This window comes from Bactrocera oleae, chromosome 4 (genome assembly GCF_042242935.1).
Source record: "Bactrocera oleae isolate idBacOlea1 chromosome 4, idBacOlea1, whole genome shotgun sequence".
Taxonomy (NCBI): Eukaryota; Metazoa; Arthropoda; class Insecta; order Diptera; family Tephritidae; genus Bactrocera; species Bactrocera oleae.
The window spans coordinates 15,723,159-15,741,240 of NC_091538.1; the positions used below are offsets into that span (position 1 = coordinate 15,723,159).

The window sequence follows — 18,082 nt, forward strand, 5'->3', positions numbered from 1 at the left end:
TTTATTATATTATCGCATACTTCCAGGAAAATATCCGAGATCCTCTAGTATATTAGAAATCATGGTATAAGGTATTTACGATATTAGAAATACTCAGAACATAACAGTTAGAATATATTGTTAAAAGTAAAAAAGAAATTAATGATGGAACGTCCAAAAATCTTTAGTGAGACTAAACGCCAACGTAAAGGGGTTAAACGCAGAGAACGTTGGACATACACATGTACATATATTTGACGCTCTCTGCCGGATATACATACATAGCTAGAACCTGATTTCCATCGTAAAGGATATATATGGATTATAATATGCTGATTTCATTTGATAAAGTTGTTACCCTTGCAGGCAGTATATCTTCATTCCATTTATATTATTTTTGCTATTTTTTTCATTTTACATTACCAAAACCAATTTTTATTAGTTAGGCAATTTACCTGTTAGACAAGTTGTAACGCTATTGATAAAATTAAAGTTTTTTTTATCAAAACTAAATTGACGTTTCCTGATAAGACGGTAAAGATCAGCTGCTTGTGAACTATTGTGAATAACAACAAAACTATTTGGTAATTGCAAGAATGATAGAATATTTTGTATATAAGTAGATAGAATATTTTCTATCATTCTTGGGTAATTAATCATTTAATAGTTAAAACCGTTAATAGAAGTTAGTTATTTAAAAATTCAAATGTACTTTTCTATTTAAAAACATTTATTATTATTTAGAAGCAATAGGAATTATAATTCTAAAGGAGAATTTAAAAATCGAATGAAATGAAAAGACGTGTGATTGTCAAGAAGGTAAAGTCCAAATAAAAAAGCCATTATAGAAACGACATTTTCAAAGGTTTACGCTGCACGACAATATGTATTTGTAAATATTATATTTTTGCTATATATTTATGTACATACATATGTGTACCCATATTGGAAATTGTCCTTTAATTTGCAGTGGCACAAACGGTAATGCTTTGGCTGGTGGAGAATTCATAAAATATGTATTATTTTTAACCTTGCATCAGATTTCTACATGTCAATCAATGCCTAGTATGTAGATGTTATCACTAAAACACTTCCATTAACAAATATATTTGTACTTATTACTGCACCTTCGTAAGTGTTCTGTACGTCTGAATATATTGAGACAACGATGGGCGTGGAGGTATGTGAAGTTTTTATTATAGTAATATCTCTAATATGCACCATAGCCGTAAATTATCCTTTATATTATAATAAGAGCTAGACTATAACCTATAGGTCAAACTAACTTACAAATTTTGTTATGATTTTTGTTAATCCACAGAAAAAGCTTGCAGCCAGCAATTCTAAACAGTCCATCAATGATGATTCGCCATCAAAATACACGTACACGGGTCGGATGTTGGAACTAATTGAGGCCTATAATGTTGCCGTACAAATTTTATATCCACAATATCCATGGTACATTTTCCCAGGACACCTGATCTTTGCAATTTATAAACGCTATATGCAATTTTATAAGGGTAAATATCGTGTGGTACCGATTCCAAATGCTTTATACGAACTTTTAATTGGCAATGAACTGATAAAAACTGAGCATATCGCCTTCTTACCAAAAGATGTCTATGATGAGTATGTAGAATCAGCAGATGTCAATTTTGTCAATTTGGTTATAAATGCCGAGAGCGCTTTACATAGCACATCCAATATGACCAATAGGAAAGCTACCAATGTAAACCCTGCATCTGACGATGTCATTAAACAAATGCTTAACAGTGCACCGCATACAATCGTCGCACAGATACTGCCAACTGTTAACTGTCAATCGAATTGTGTATTTGTTAAAGAGAATTTCTATTCTAATTTAATGGATCGGTTTCGTGTAACCAATGATTGCAGCCAACGAACACGCTTCTGGGCACATTTAGATCACTTAAATGATGACCAAACGATTCCAAGCATTGCTAGCAAAGCGCATATCTATTTGTTAAATAGTCCGTACGATTTGCCTACTGAGGTGTCCGAGTTAGTACTTAATAATTACTTTAACACGCCTCGACTACTGCATCGTGGGCACACATATCGAATTAATGTTGACGCTCATCTGTTGGGCACTGCAACATATGCACATTATTATTTAATTTTTGCTCATTTGAAGTCTCTTTATTTCCGATGTGCCCATATGGAGGTAAAAGGTAATGATTTCGAGATGCAAGCAATTGTTGCTAAGAACTTCTCCAACCTGGTACAAGTGCCACATACACATCACTTTATACCACGACAGCTTATGGACAATATAGCAATTACGCAAAATTATCCCGCTGGTATGAGGCGTTCATATCAGTTGCTACGTAACTCAATTGATGCTTTTTTGCCCAAAAAGTCTGCGTGTTTGTCCTCCAAACATATTTATCCATTATTTCTCGTGCAAGGCGAAAGGGGCGCTGGCAAAACAAAATTAACGAATGCAGTTGCTCAGGAGTTAGGCCTACACTTGTTTGGCGTTGATTGTGCTGAAATAGTATCACAAGTGCCTTCTCATACAGAAATGAAATTAAAAGCCGTTTTCGCAAAGGGTAGCATTAGTGAACCACTACTTATATGCTTTCACAATTTCGAGGTAAGTAATTTCTACAATTATAATTACAGCTAAAACTAAGAATTTCATTTATTTTCTACACTTATTTCAGATATTCGGTATCGATAATGAAGGAAATGAAGATTTACGCTTATTATCCGCATTTCAGGTTCAAGTTCAAGAACTATTTACACACGATCGCAAGCATCCAATTGTTATTGTCGCTTTGACTAATGAAAAGTTTCTTAAACCCATGATTCAACGACTTTTCTTGGAAGTTATATACTTGGAGACACCAAACAAAGACGAACGCTATAACATTTTGTGTTGGTTACACACTCGTGAAATATTCAACGAAATGATTTTCAATAAAAAGGAGATTTCCTCTTTACCACTATTCAGTTTAGAGCAGCGGGATCGTTATATGAAACAAATGTCAGAGAAATGGTTGAATGTGAAATCAATCTTGCGAGAAGTTGCCGACAAATCACAAGGTTTCTTATTAGGCGATTTGGAAATGCTGTATGAAAATGCAGTTCGCACTTTGCGTAAATGTCGAGAGACTAAATCGAAAACGTGTCTTAAATTGGTGCACTTCTCCAGACATCTTAGTGAAATGCAAAACTCTTTTGCTAATAGTCTTGGTGCACCTAAAGTACCCAAAGTACTCTGGTCTGATATAGGTGGCCTTTCCAAACTTAAAGATGAGATTCAGAGCAGTATCGGCTTGCCATTGAAACATATGCATTTAATGGGTAAGAATTTGAGACGTTCGGGCATATTACTTTACGGTCCACCAGGAACAGGCAAGACATTGGTTGCCAAAGCTGTTGCGACAGAATGCAATATAAGTTTTCTGTCAGTTCAGGGGCCCGAGCTACTAAATATGTATGTTGGACAAAGTGAACAAAACGTGCGTGAGGTATTTGAACGCGCTCGTTCCGCAGCTCCTTGTGTACTTTTTTTGGATGAACTCGATTCTTTAGCACCGAATCGAGGAGTTGCTGGAGATTCTGGTGGGGTTATGGATCGAGTTGTGTCTCAGTTACTTGCTGAAATGGATGCTCTGGGTGATGCTACAAAGCCTGTATTCATCTTAGCTGCCACAAATCGTCCAGATCTTATAGACCCGGCATTACTGCGTCCAGGTCGTTTTGATAAGCTTTTCTTTGTGGGCCCATGTTCAACAACCGACGATAAAGCTGCTGTTCTACGCGCACAGACACAGCGTTTTAACTTAGCTAAAAACCTTAATTTAAATGACATTGCCGAACAACTCAAAGGCGACATGTCTGGTGCAGACTTATATTCAATTTGTTCGAATGCGTGGCTATCAGCAGTTAGACGTACCGTTGATAATCATCTCAAAGGTATATTAACACGTTACTGATATAAATACTAACATATATAATATTACTACTTACAGAAAATAAGAGTACCGAACTTCTTGCAGCTGATAAAGTGCTTGTGGAGATGGACGATTTCACAAAGTCTTACAAGAAATTTGTACCATCAATTAGTAAAACCGATTTGGATTATTTTAATCAATTGAAATCGTCATACGGTGTATAAACATTGGAAAATTTATTGGTTGTTTTTATTTAATAAATATTGTTCATTTTGTTAACGTTCTTTTATACAATGAAATTGTGTGATTCCCCTTTTAGTTGGTTTATGAAGGTTGGATATATTGGTTGTCCCTATAAATTTTTAGAAAAATTTAAATTAAGGTTACTCAGTTTATTAATTTATATTATTTAACCTGTTGTCGATATTCAAATTAGTTAAAATATACATATATGCATGTATATAAATACACGCATTTAGTACCACCCTTTTCTTCACGGTATAGAATACTTTTCTATATAAATGGAAAGTTGGCATCCCTGGTAACGAATGTGTTGAGAGACCATAGTAAGAATATAATAAACAATTTCCAACAGTTTGTCTAACAAAAATCATTATTTTAAAATATAAATACTATTATACTTCGCTTAACTTTAAAAGTTAAGTTAATATTATGGCCAATAGTTACGATATTCCAAGTTGGTAAGAATTTGTTAATCATGTTTTATTGATATTGTTAAAGGAAAGTACCGATTTGTACAATACACAGGGCTGGTAAACCCCCCACCGGATTGCATTTGGATGTCCTAAAAGAAGACAAACTTGTGCAAAAACTAATGGTGGATGAGAAACGGTGCTACCTCTTTGGTCGTAATACTCAAATGAATGATTTTTGCATTGATCACGCCTCCTGTTCTCGGGTGCATGCCGCATTCGTGTATCATAAGCACTTGAACATTGCTTATTTAGTAGATTTGGGTTCAAGTACATATATTTCAGAATATTCACTGCTTTATTTTATTTGAGAAATCTTTTAAAATTTCAATAGCACATGGCACATTTATTGGCACATTACGTTTGGAACCACATAAACCAACGCAGCTACAGATTAATAGCACGTTTCACTTTGGAGCTTCTACCCGACGTTATATTTTAAGAGAACGGCCATCGGCTGGTCAACGCAATAGCATTATGGAAGATTTGCCCATGAATGAGACCAGTGATGGAGCTTTGCTTGGTTTGCCTGAAAGTCAAACTGAATTGGATGTAAGCGTATAAGCAAAACGTTAAGTGTGAATTATTTCATTCAAGATTTTCTCTTTATCAACTATATATAGAATCTCACCGAATATAACACTGCCCACAACCGACGTATTTCCATGCTAGGAATTGCAGATGACAATCTGAGAAAAGTATGTTACGTCTATAAACATTTTAAATATAATTTGTTTTTTTAAAATTTCAATATATTTTATAGCAAAACGCTGCAAAACAAAGTGGACGCAAGCGACGAAATGTTACATTTAACGATGAAGAAATAATAATAAACCCAGAAGATGTTGATCCAACCGTCGGACGTTTCCGTAATTTAATTCAAACAACTGTGGTGCCTGCGAAACGGGGTCGTTTTGATTCTGCCAATCAAATGGGTCTCCAAACATCGCCAAACAATGGAAGCTTATCTTCTAGCAACTCGACTAGTCATCAAATGTTCCAACAAAGTTTAGCTGATCTTAAGCATCAAGTGGATACTGTACCATTATCCCCAAATTCTCTCTATCAAGGTCTTCCTGCATCTATACATGACTCACATCCAAATCCCAGCTTAAAATTTAACAACAGCAATTCAGATTTTGATATTACACCAATTGCTATGGGCACTAAGTTGGGTCTATTGCTGCCAAATCCTGCGCCTGATGTAACACCAGTCATTGAGTCATCACATACTAAGCCATTAGCCGGACACGGAGCATCACAAAAGCTGGGACATGTTAATGCAAACTGTAAGCATCCGCATTTATTATTTATTATTAAACTCATATTCATATGTGCCTAATCGTATTATTTCAGTGCGTTTCGATCCACACGCTGTAGGTGGCGCAGGTTCATCTGAGGGTGGTGCGCATGGACCACAAAAGAAGAAATATGCTAAGGAAGCTTGGCCTGGTCGGAAGCCAATGTTAGGTCAACTTTAATTATTTATACATGAAAAATGGAAATAACCATTCTTAGTCAAAATAAAGAATTAAGTTGAAAAATAAAAATATCTCAGGTATGAATGGAATCAATTATTTAACATTACCGAAATCTATAGTGACATATTATAATTAACTGGCCTAATTCATTTGTTAGATATACTCTTAATTTTCCTTTGCTTTTTTATTTTTATTTTGGTTCTTTATTATTTTTTATATGACTTCTTCGTATAAACATTTAAAATAAAAGTTTTAGTACAAAAATGTATTCCACTAAAGTAACCTTAAAAAAATTTAACCATCGTTTCTGGCACACCCACTCAATACAGTGCTTTTAAAACTTAACTATCAGCTGTTTTAATACAGCAGCTAATTTGCAATTGTGCAGAATAAAGTTAAGGCTTCGGCTTACAACTATTACTTAATTTTTAAAATATACAACTATTGACCAAAATATAGAGTTATATATGAAAACAGTATAAATACAAGTTACGTTAAAGTTTGCAATGTATACAGTGCCTGTGATACCTCCTGATCTACGTCATGAAGAAACAATCATCCAAGCAGCCATAGCGCTCAGTTGTCTACAAAAAACAATAAATTCTGTATTTGACTGCATTGATAATCGTACCCAACGCAATAATGCTAAAGTACAAGAGTTGAGTACGCGTATTGAACGGGCACAAGCGAAAATACGCAGTTTGGTAGGCACAAAAAAGGCAATTAAAATTTACGCTCCAGCTCGTTTTCCATCATCAAAAATTTTTCATGATATACCACAAACTTTCGGTAATTCGGAAACAATGTTGGATGAACATATAAATAATCAAAAACATGAAAAGGAATTAAATTATGTAGTGCATAGTCGCATAGATGCAGCTGCAACTCAAACGTTACAGGAAAAGTTGGTTTTCTTTCATGTACGATATAAGGATGTAAATGAATCATTTCCGGGTAACACAGTAGCTATCAACAGAGTTCATGTAAACAAAAGTTCTGGTATGGGAATACTTCCGGAAAAATTACGATCGGTATCCTCTTTGTTACATTGCAATGGTAATGAAATGGTTTACTGTGAGGAAAATAGTGAAAAGGAGGCATGGAAGAAAGCTAAGCTTTTTAAATTACAACGTCAACGTCAAGATAATACCGAAATTAAGCAACTTCTAGATCCAGCGCCTTATTCATTAGCGCACCGCAATCAAAAATCCAATTCTTTTGGCGGCCTTCGCTACACACCACGATTGCATGAAGCACCGGAAATTGATCTACCACTTGACTTGCCTGATTTACCAGGTATTGCTGATGATATACAGTTTGAGGGTAAAGAGCATCAGCAAATCGCACCATCTTTATATATCGAAAACTTACCCGATCTGGCTGAATTAGAAGAGGCATCTACAATTGTGGCAAATACTTCTAATTCTAATGAAGAACAGGGTATTTTACATGAACATTCACCACAACCGCCTACAGCTAACTCAGTCACTGCTCCAACCACAATAAATGTACAACAAGTATCAGTGGCACCAGCACCACCTCCACCGCCTCCACCACCTCCATTACCTCCGCCACATACATTGACAACACCAACGCAACATAGTGCTAAAAAAGAAACCTCGAATTTACAAAACACTAATACCGATAATGCTCGAACTGAATTAATGGATGCTATACGCAAAGCGGGTGGTGCACGTGGTGGACGGTTACGTGCTGCAGCTGCTGCTCCGGTTGATGTGGTCGATACTAAATTAGGCATCAAAAATAGTGAAATCAAATCTATAACAAACAAAAGTGGTGGAGGAGATCTCATGGCTGATTTACACAATAAATTATTAATGCGACGTAAGGGCATATCAGGGACAAAAGACAAGGAAAATAGTAACACTACTAATGCTGTAAGCAAAGGAGTAACAAGTTCGACCGATAATTCAGTTATGTCCCGTTTATCGGCGCTAATACCACCACCCACCGGGCGTAAAAACTCTGATGATGGTGATGATACCCACGACGAGGACAACGATACCGATTGGGTGGAATAGCAGTGGCTTAAATGTATTAAAAATTCTGTCACGTGCGATGCGTAATAGAGTTGAGATCCTTCACTGCAGAGATTTGAAGCTAATTTCAGACCGCTTGTGCCTACGTTTAAATTACTCAATTGTAGAAAGTGTTAACCATAAATTTATAAATATACATATACATATAAATGATTTATTTTTTAAATTTAACTTAATATTCGATAAAAATAGAATACAAATTTTGTTAAAATAATACAATACATTATGAACGTATCTAAATAAATACAACAAACTCAATTTATTTACCATCTATTTTTTCTACAGTATTTTATTCACTTTAGTAAGCACAAGACGCTCTAAATGTTCATCAGTTAGATGTTGACCTTTTTGTCCATTTATCACATTCAAAAATGTGTGGAAAAAATGTTCCAACACCATGGAAGTCGGTGGCAAAGTATTGTACTTATGGAAAACTTTTTTCACAAGTGGATATCGATTTAAGCAAGATAGGCTTTTATCATCATCGTGCAAATAACTTGAGAACTCTTTACGAATAGCGACGCATGGTTTATTATCTGATGGCGGATCTATAATAAATATAATAAAATTGTTATAATATAAAATCTATAAATCAGCTTATTTGTAATTATTTTATGAGAGTTGGTTTTATTAAAACTTATACATATGTATAAATATAATATATCTTGTTCATTTACTATTTAAAACTAAAAAATTTGAATACGTTAAATTAGTTTTAAAATCAAAATGTTAAGACAATAATATGCAGATATTACCCTCGTTATCATCCGGATTAAAGCAGAGAAATGAATCTACAGATGGCGGGCGCTGCTCCCTTAGATCCTCTGTCTGTTCATTATCAATATAGAATTCTTGTGCATAGTCCACAAAAAGCAAGATTATCCTATCGGTGGTAATATTGGGTGCTGTCTCGCGTAAAGCTTCCACGAAACGCATTTTTACGGCAGGGCAAACTACAGCCGCAATTATGGCATTGTTGAATTCTGAGGTGATCTCAAAGTAGCTTCGCAAACGACTTAATAAAGCATCACTCATATTCTGTGCCACTGTATGCAAGTGTTTTATGTGCCTACTTTCATGCAATTTTTTCAATTTCACTTTAATTGTAACTAGAGAAGGTAGAAAATAACCATAATATAAATAATTCTCTTGCTGCAAAAACTCTACAGCATCTGCTATTGGTTTGAGTATCATGCAAAAGTCTTCTACATATTGGATATCGATTTCGCTTAATTTGGGTTGGTTTAAAAAGGTGCATAAGTCGGCTATTTTGTGCTTTTGCTTGAGAAGTTGTGTTAACGATGTATACCATATTGGCCAACGCACGTCAGATAGTGGCGAATAGCCTTCGCATAAAAATTCCGTAATTTCATTAGCTTCAAAATCACTGCATTTGTTTATTAAAATTAAACAGCTAAAATATTTTTTTAATATTATATAAATTAAATGAATTGATAGGTTTTATGTCAACTCAAGGTAGTTACCGTGTTAAGGCATGCTGCAGTCTGTCATGGGACTTCAATATACTATCGAAATCAAACACCGTCAATAAATGTAGACTATGCTCACCACGTTTAAATTGCCTCGAAAGTTGGTTCAGTAGGTCTCGAGCCTCACTAAAGGATATATTAAGATCATCGCTATGGTAATCGAGACAGATGCCTGTTAAGAAAAGAATGTTGTGAATTACATTCAATACTAGTTATACAATTCCCACTTACTTTTAATACTAAAATTATGGTAAGTTTGTACGAAATCGTGCACACCATCGATCACATTACAAATAATTTTTTCATCGTTCAAATCATACTTATTATGTATTTGCGATATCACAGATTCGATTTCCTTATGAGTGGGTGTGTCACTCAGCTTAACGCACGCCAAAACGGCCATTTGACGTTTTAATTCATTATCTAACCAAAAAATACTATAGCCAAAATAGTGTTTTTTCCGACTGGTCCAAATATCAGCAGCACCACAAATATACGGTATCTCCTCCAAATTACGCTTAATATTCTCTACGTAGCCTCCATGCATATCATCTAAACGAGCGAGTAATTGCGCACAGGAGCACATTGTTAAACCAGTGCCACGAAACAGTTCAACGAAAGATGGTTCTTCTAACACAGAAACTGGTATATTGGATAATAAAATAAAATTTAAAACTTTTTCCACAAACGGTAATTGTGCTGGCTGCCTATTAAGCGATCGTCGGCATCTGGTACTACTGTTGAATTTCTCTTGCAAATACATATTATACTCTTTAAAATGGCGTGAACGCAAATGTTGTACAAAATTTGAAGTAACTCTGAGTGGACCTTTAACGAATTTATCAGTGTCGCAGAATTGACAAGCCGCTACAACGCTAATTGAAACGCGATTGCTACTCATATCCTGAAATGAATTGCAAGATCAAAATATGGATTTATATATAATGCTAAGTTTTCTTACTTGCTCGACAATTTTAAAATATTTGCCATTTAATATTGTAGGAATCTCATTTGGATCGCATGTTAATTGGCATATGCTAGCCGTCCCTTTTTTCTCCAGACTTTCCTCCGATATGTGCGTATCATTGGATTCAGCTGAATACAAGTCGATGTTGCTGCAAAGATAATCTAACTTAAGCAAATTTTCAAATGAGATCGCGTAAAGCAACTTAGATAGCCACTTTTCAATTGTAATATACTCTAAATTATTTGAATTATTTGCTGACGTTGGTTGCGTGTCATCAAAATAGATGGAAGCACCATCCGGGCTATGCTCATTTGTATCGTCATCCATATAGCTTTCCGTTCTTGAGTTATTCCCATTCTACATTTACAAATTCTTTTTATAACATTTGGTATTACGGGCAAATATATGTACATCACCTGTCCATCCCCAAATTGGGATGCCTTCCGCTTTTGACCACGTCTTCCTTTGGGTGTACGCGAATGATTTTGTCTTTCAATAATGAATTCTTCATACTTTGCTGGATGCAGAGTTTTTAAATGACGAACGAAATTCGATGTTATTCGCATAGAACCCTGTATCGATCTCACCTTTTCACGTGGACAATGTTGACATACAGCTACAATACCGCGTGTTACCCGCTGATGTTCGGTAGCATTCATCTATGATAAGCACATAATTACTTATATATTAATTAAACTAACTAGTTTCTATTAAATTCAAATAAAAAAAATACTTCTTTGAATATAAGATATTCAATTTTATTTCAGATAAATTCTTTTCGGTTTATAAATACCTCTTCTATAATTTTGAAGTATTTTCCGTTTACTATTACTGGAATATCATCGCATTCAGCCGTTTGCACCTCCGATTCATTGCTATATAATTGCAGATAAAGAAGTTGTAATCAACATTTAAAATTTAACATTTCTGTCTACTTACCTTCCTTCAACATTATTTAATTGGTCTGTATTAGTTTGTAATGAATTGTATTCATTTTCAGATTTAATATTTGGGTTGTATTGCTAAAATTAAATTAATTATTATGGAACGCCTTATACCATAAGTGCATACTAAAAAATACCATTTGATCAAACGATGCTTCTCTATGAACAGTTCTATGTTCATTGATCCTTCCTAAATCCTCTGAGTTGTGTTTATAATTTTGATAATTAACATATTGTCCACTGTTATTATCATAAAAGTTTGAAGGGACTTGGTTGTACTGGTTGTTATGCATTGTGGAAAACTGATTTGTAATGTGTTCTGAATCAAATTCACATTCCAATTTGACAAAAGTACTCGTCGGCTCCATCTAAAATTTTAAACAAATAGAACTGAAATATATTTATTACTAAATATTTGTTTGCTAAATGTTTAAAATTTTGATTGCTCTTTCTTATCAATTTAATACATACCTACTTTTCTTACAGTTTTATAAAATTAAAAAAAATATATGGTTTGCTTTACTTGTTATCGTTAATTTAATCATTTCCGTTCCTTCCTAGTTTAACTAGAATCTGTTTTCATCAAATGGAAAAATAAGTTTTTTATTATCACTTCGCTATGGTATAAAGCGTATATTTTTTCACTATCACTTCTCAGTTGTAAAATTAAATTCAAGGATCTTTCAACCAATTTTGCGGATTATAATATGAGACTGCAAATATAATTGTTAATTAATTATTTAATCAATTGATTGACTATTATGATTAATCAAAATGGCATCGGTAGGAAAGATTTATTCCAGGTTTGCATTTGATTAAATGAAATCTTAGAGTTGCCGGATAATGAATTTGAAAAAAAATTATTTATTAAGCGAATTTTGATTATTTTGTTTAGTATTATTTCTAAATCAATCTTATATGTTCGTAAATCAAGATGAAAATTGTATACATATTTTAAGTAAAAGTTCTAAGAAATCAATTTAATTAAGTTGAATTCTTGAAAATAATTAATCTGAAATATTGAAAGGACTTGGTAGCCCTGAGATTTGCTTAGCGTTTACCTGCGATAAGCAATGAAGAAAAGTTTACACTAATCTGTTTTGCTTGTCAACAAAAATTCTTCACAGAACAAAATCATTCGTAATGGCTAGCGAAAAGGAAAAAATTGAGAAATCTAAGATAAATAACCAAGTTAAGCATGTACCAAAGGACGCCCAAGTAATAATGTCCATACTGAAAGAACTGAATGTCCAGGACTATGAGCCTCGTGTTATTAACCAGTTATTGGAATTCACATATCGTAAGTTTCTTCAACCAAAATGTAATAAATATTTACAATTTAAAGATATTATTTCTATTCTCAGGTTATGTGACTTGCATACTAGATGATGCGAAAGTGTTCGCAAATCATGCTCGTAAGAAAACCATTGACTTGGACGATGTAAAGCTAGCCACTGAAGTAGTCTTAGATAAGGCATTTACCTGCCCACCACCCCGCCATGTACGTAATTTAATTTTCTTTCAATGTGTACTGAAGTAAATTTATTATCTTACTGTTTAGATTCTGGCAAAGCTTGCCGAGGTTCGAAATGCAATGCCATTACCGCCTATTAAACCACATTGTGGTCTGAGGCTTCCTCCAGATCGTTATTGCTTATCCGCCTGTAATTATAAATTTCGTGCAGCTAGTCAACCAAAGAAAATGACGAAGTCTGCTTTAGAATCCCGGTCAACAATAAAGACACAAATGAAAAATGCCGGAGGTGCTGGCGGAACAAAGCGTCAAACCGTGTTAGCACCAAAGACACAAGTGGTTACCATTCCTAAGCCAGTAATAAAATTCACAACAACAACCAAAACGGTATCATCAAGTGGACCGGCGGGAATCGGGACCGGAATAATTGTCAATAGCGGCGCCGAAAGCGGTGATATTAAAATGGAAGTCGATTTGGACACAAGTGCATCAGCAGCGGTTGGCAGTATTGGTGGGAACAATACAAGTGGCGATGGAAGCAGTGGTGGTGTTAAGCGTGAACGTGAAGATGATGAATTTGAAGTTGTACAGTAGTTTAAATGCCTTTTGCATTACATTTTATTTGCATACAAATTTCATTATTCAATTAAAGTTTAATAGATTTTGCTTACATAACGTAAACAATTAATTTTATTTTAGTGCTAAAATGATCGCGCAACCCAAGTCCATAATCTGTAAATATTCTGAGCCACCGTCCTGTAGTCTAAACGAGCACTCCTACAAAGACAAAAATTATTTATTAGCAAATTTACATTATCGACCGTAAAATCTTACGCCAAGTTTGTCACAGATAAGAGCCTTTTGTTTATTAGTTAACGAGGGACATCTCAACACATGTTCATTGAATTGCTCCAACATTTGCCCAATACTGTATGCTTCATAGCCTATTTGTCGCACAAACTCTTCTAATTTCGAATAATTGCCAGCTCGGCATACCTCTAAAAATTCGATCAAATAATTTTCTGGTATAATACCAGACATTTCTAACAGATCCTCTGTACTAATTGTGTTTGATGCCCCCTTTAAACGATAGCATGATTGTAATGTAGTTATAGCGCGTCTCATATCACCACCAGATATCTCTACAATCGACTTGTAAGCATTTTCATTGATATTAACACCTTCTATTTCACAAATATGGCGTAAACGTATTATAATTTGTTCATCACCCAAAGACTTAAAACGGAATTTGGTACAACGTGATGTAATTGGTTCAATGATACGGGATACATAATTGCACACCAAACAAAAACGTGTGCTGCGACTCTCCTTCTCCATAGTGCGTCGCAATGCTGCCTGAGCGGCGTGCGTCATTGAATCTGCCTCATCCAGAATGATAATCTTAAATGGTGGACATGGTCGCCCATCTGGTCGTGTACTACTGGCGGTCAGTTGAGCGAAATTCTTGATTTTTGTACGTACAACTGCAATTCCACGCTCATCGGAAGCGTTTAGTTCCAGTATGCGCTCACGATAAATATCTCCGAAAATTTGTCGCGCAGCTGCTAAAATTGTACTAGTTTTACCTGTGCCGGGTGGTCCGTATAAAAGCATATTTGGCAAATCGGCACCTTCCACACATTTTCGCAAGACTGCTACCACTTCTGACTGTTCGACGACATCATCTACGCTCTTTGGGCGACTAAGTATAATTCATACTTTTTATTAACTATATTAACTGCTTAAATCATTACTTACTATTTTTCTACCCAAGGCGCTGGAGGTTTGCGGCGTTCAGCGACTGGTCCGCCGGCACCACTGGTGCTGGGTTGAGTTTTATCAGAGATTGTAGTCTTGCCTGTTTTCAGAAATGCTTGCATTTTATTAAATAAATATATTTATTAAACACTTCTAAGATAGTATATGTTAATTATAAGTTGTTTAATGTAGGTTTACAACTAGCGCGCCAATAACAATGTAATTATTCCACTGACATCAAAACTGTCTCAAAAGACAGCTGAAACTCTGTACGGGTTGTGTTTCAGTTGGAAACACCATACTTTATGAATTAGTAGTAGAAACGTCGATTGTGGGATTGAGGAGGACGTGACATAGGATAATAATGATGTACAATAGTAACGAAGATATTGTTTTTAATTTATTTTTAACTTCCCGCTAAGAAAATTGAAAATTTTCTAAAAATTGGATAGTTATTGGTTTCACCCCATTTTGCAAAAATCGAGTTCTCAACAGATCTCGACGTTCTGAGGGTCGAGGAAGCTTCCCCGAACATTTCTACGATGATGTCCGTATGTCTGTATGTATGTGTGGATGTATGTGTGTGGATGTAAGTAAACCTCTTATAACTTTTAAACGGCTCAACCGATTTGAATAAACTAAACGGCATTCCAAAGGGTTTCATTGCACTTGAATTTCGTGTAAGTTTGGACCCAATCGGACAAGTAGATTTTTCGAACTTCTTCCAAACGACTTGACCGATCGACACCAAAAACTAATCAGTTCTAAACCTTGAAATACATCGTTTGTAAACTAAACGGCATTCCAAAGGGTTTCATTGCACTTGAATTTCGTGTAAGTTTGGACCCAATCGGACCAGTAGATTTTTCGAATTTCTTCCAAACGACTTGACCGTTCGACACCAAAAACTAATCAGTTCTAAACCTTGAAATACATCGTTTGCCGCAAACCGGGTCAAAATCGGTTGATTTGCTTTCGAGAAATCGTTAACGAAAGTCTTTGAGAATTTTGGGAAATAGTGTTATATTAAACTCCCATTAAACTTATGAGCTCGAAGAGCTTAAAAGCAGTGAAAAAAGCGAAACTTGAACGTCAACGTATGAAATTAGCGAGAAGTTGCAGGGATGGCCCTTGAGGCCAACCGTTTTCCACATTTTTAATAATGTAGCATTATTAACTTAGTATTATTTATTTGGTTAAAAAAATCGTACAATAACTTTCAGCCCTATCTAATTGGATAACTAATTATTAAGAGATTTTTTTCTTTTTTTGTTGGCAATGTAAGAGAATGTCCAGCATTTCCGCATTTGACTCTATCATCGGAAACTACTCTTCTAAAAATAAATTATTAAAACTACTACTTCAAGTTTTAATATTAAGTCATACAATAAATATAATATCAACTTGTAGAAACACTTTATAGAATATCTATACTTTAATATAAAAGGACCAATACTTACCTATTAGCTAAACTGCGTTATTAGGCAAAATAAGATGTGTGAATCATGGATAGCCAATAATCCATGCTGTAAATAACAGTCATTTTTAATATTGAATATAAAACTTTTATTTGTAACAGTAAACCATGTACTGTAGGTACAATAGATTTTACAAATAATATGCATGAATGAGTACTCAAAGCAAATCAATAAGAATATGTAGGAGCAGATTCCACGCCGAAATAAAGTATATTATAAAGTTAGTTTCAACTCTACCACTGAAGCTTTGTCAATGGAATAGTTAAAGAATTGATTACAAATGTACGACAAAAGCGGCCACAATTTGTTTTTGTTAGCACGACGCATTTTAGATAAAATAACAATTTGTTGCTAACAAAATATATTATTACAGAGCATGTACCACAGGTAAAGCATAGCATAATGTAGCAGCCACTGCTTTTTGACCAATTTGTGCATTTAATTCAATATAAATTTGTTTATTTGTATTATAAGGCATATACGTACATGTGAATGTATGTTTGTAGATAAGCTTAGGAAGAGCAATTTTTTCTTAACATCCAATATGTGCATATGCATTAAGGCAAAAAAAGCTAAGGTGTGGATGCAAAATATTATTGTTTGTGCCATCTTGCATTTATGCTTATGTCAAAAAAAAAATTTTTTTTTTTATATATTATGCTTAACATTGCATAATTATTATTTAAACAAAGTAATGTTTACTAATTCAAAGGATGTAGCAACTAACAAACAAACGACTCATTAAAATTGTATAAAGTAGCTTAATTTGCTAGAATAACCGGGTATTTTATTTTATTTTACTTTTTTATTTTTCATTTGTTGCCTTGTTAGAAAAAAAACGTCACCCATATAAAAATCTTTATGAATTTACATGTGTCTGTATTTATATATGTATGTGTATGGATGCTTTTACGTTTATAAGCAATTTTAAATGTTTTGTTCCATTAAAGCTGTTACAGTATGCAGATTGTTTGTTTGAAAAAGCATATAAAAACACAAACTTAAAGCTATTACAAATTAAAGTTAAAAATTAAACTTGATTTCATTATAATGATTGGTAAGATAATAACTTATGCCAAACAGAAAAACTTTAGTGTTGGCATAGCTCGCGACAAAAGTTTATATGCATATACTTTACAAATGCATTCGAAATGTTTAGATGAAACGTTTAATTTGACTTATGCGAATATTCCTTATTTGTTTTACAGTGCCAATTAATATAATTAAATGTATATAAAGGGACAGCATGAGACAGCAGTAAAAAGAATTCTTTGTGTTGTAATTCTTAGCGTATGTAGCATATTTTTTTGCTGCTGTACTTAACGTTCTTCAAATATCAAAGCGAAATTGTCTACGATTTATGGCATATTTTTGTTTTTTAAATATTTCATATTTTCCATTACAACGATTCAAAAAGAAATATAAAGCTAATAGAGGAGAAGTTAGTTACTTATATTTAATTATACTTAATATTCTAATGGATGTACTCGTATGCTCGTAATATGAAAATATGCATTGTGGTTGTGTAAAAACATTATGTGTTAATGATGACTCCAGCACTTTAACTTAATTTGTTGATTATTTATTTCGTTGAGCAAACTAGTATAGTTCATGTAAATACCAATATACTTTGTTAATCCGTGCATAAGTTAACGTTGTGCTTGTGTACATTTAAATTTGTGAACGCATGCGTGGGCGTGGTAAATCACCGAACACTGCTTCACCGTGGACGCTTTTGGCGAGTGCTTTAATGCTCGCAGCGATGTCGACAGTATTGTCCAATTCCTATTGAAGAAAAAAATAGTTTGAGAAATT

The 18,082-nt window shown here is 34.2% G+C and overlaps 7 protein-coding genes across 14 annotated transcripts in view; 4 read left to right on the plus strand and 3 right to left on the minus strand.

Annotated features, from left to right (window-relative positions):
* Positions 1 to 535: 535 nt before the first annotated feature.
* Positions 536 to 4,201, plus strand: Pex6 (peroxin 6). 5 transcript variants are annotated; one of them, XM_036375495.2, is made up of 6 exons: positions 615 to 664; positions 724 to 798; positions 950 to 1,159; positions 1,301 to 2,596; positions 2,667 to 3,924; positions 3,981 to 4,201. In XM_036375495.2, exons 3-6 carry the CDS (start codon positions 1,148 to 1,150, stop codon positions 4,124 to 4,126), a joined length of 2,712 nt encoding a protein of 903 aa, XP_036231388.2. In that variant the 5' UTR covers positions 615 to 664; positions 724 to 798; positions 950 to 1,147; the 3' UTR covers positions 4,127 to 4,201. The 5 variants fall into 5 exon arrangements, with proteins under 5 accessions (XP_014091257.2, XP_014091258.2, XP_036231388.2 ...); XM_014235782.3 differs by lacking the exon at positions 950 to 1,159 and having other exon boundaries at positions 536 to 664; XM_014235783.3 differs by lacking the exon at positions 950 to 1,159 and having other exon boundaries at positions 612 to 627.
* A 241-nt stretch (positions 4,202 to 4,442) lies between these two features.
* Positions 4,443 to 6,165, plus strand: NiPp1 (nuclear inhibitor of protein phosphatase 1). The gene is made up of 6 exons (XM_014235762.3): positions 4,443 to 4,603; positions 4,671 to 4,885; positions 4,950 to 5,167; positions 5,239 to 5,313; positions 5,379 to 5,904; positions 5,972 to 6,165. Exons 1-6 carry the CDS (start codon positions 4,575 to 4,577, stop codon positions 6,094 to 6,096), a joined length of 1,188 nt encoding a protein of 395 aa, XP_014091237.1. The 5' UTR covers positions 4,443 to 4,574; the 3' UTR covers positions 6,097 to 6,165.
* Positions 6,166 to 6,446: 281 nt separating this feature from the next.
* wash (WASH complex subunit washout) lies at positions 6,447 to 8,418 on the plus strand. The gene has a single exon (XM_014235761.3). The coding sequence runs from the start codon at positions 6,603 to 6,605 to the stop codon at positions 8,136 to 8,138; it is 1,536 nt and encodes a 511-aa protein (XP_014091236.1). The 5' UTR covers positions 6,447 to 6,602; the 3' UTR covers positions 8,139 to 8,418.
* Positions 8,380 to 12,347, minus strand: LOC106618146 (uncharacterized). 4 transcript variants are annotated; one of them, XM_036375493.2, is made up of 11 exons: positions 12,081 to 12,347; positions 11,695 to 11,925; positions 11,553 to 11,635; positions 11,407 to 11,488; positions 11,030 to 11,272; positions 10,846 to 10,970; positions 10,608 to 10,761; positions 9,878 to 10,550; positions 9,641 to 9,818; positions 8,912 to 9,570; positions 8,380 to 8,704 (listed from the first exon to the last, which is right to left on the minus strand). In XM_036375493.2, the coding sequence occupies exons 2-11, from the start codon at positions 11,923 to 11,925 to the stop codon at positions 8,436 to 8,438; spliced, it is 2,697 nt and encodes an 898-aa protein (XP_036231386.2). In that variant the 5' UTR covers positions 12,081 to 12,347; the 3' UTR covers positions 8,380 to 8,435. The 4 variants fall into 4 exon arrangements, with proteins under 4 accessions (XP_036231386.2, XP_069964542.1, XP_036231385.2 ...); XM_070108441.1 differs by having other exon boundaries at positions 11,695 to 11,947; XM_036375492.2 differs by having other exon boundaries at positions 12,029 to 12,347.
* A 262-nt stretch (positions 12,348 to 12,609) lies between these two features.
* Positions 12,610 to 13,715, plus strand: Taf9 (TBP-associated factor 9). The gene is made up of 3 exons (XM_014235718.3): positions 12,610 to 12,857; positions 12,922 to 13,058; positions 13,119 to 13,715. Exons 1-3 carry the CDS (start codon positions 12,701 to 12,703, stop codon positions 13,623 to 13,625), a joined length of 801 nt encoding a protein of 266 aa, XP_014091193.2. The 5' UTR covers positions 12,610 to 12,700; the 3' UTR covers positions 13,626 to 13,715.
* Positions 13,615 to 15,015, minus strand: LOC106618128 (replication factor C subunit 4). Its single transcript, XM_014235717.3, has 3 exons — positions 14,790 to 15,015; positions 13,866 to 14,733; positions 13,615 to 13,808 (listed from the first exon to the last, which is right to left on the minus strand). Exons 1-3 carry the CDS (start codon positions 14,909 to 14,911, stop codon positions 13,722 to 13,724), a joined length of 1,077 nt encoding a protein of 358 aa, XP_014091192.2. The 5' UTR covers positions 14,912 to 15,015; the 3' UTR covers positions 13,615 to 13,721.
* A 1,316-nt stretch (positions 15,016 to 16,331) lies between these two features.
* PRAS40 (Proline-rich Akt substrate 40 kDa) overlaps positions 16,332 to 18,082 on the minus strand; it is a 28,858-nt gene continuing 27,107 nt past the window's right edge. Inside the window, exon 5 of the mRNA XM_014235767.3 lies at positions 16,332 to 18,052. Within this exon, the coding sequence (XP_014091242.1) occupies positions 17,939 to 18,052 (114 nt within the window). The 3' untranslated portion in view covers positions 16,332 to 17,938. The remainder of the gene's footprint in view (positions 18,053 to 18,082) is intronic.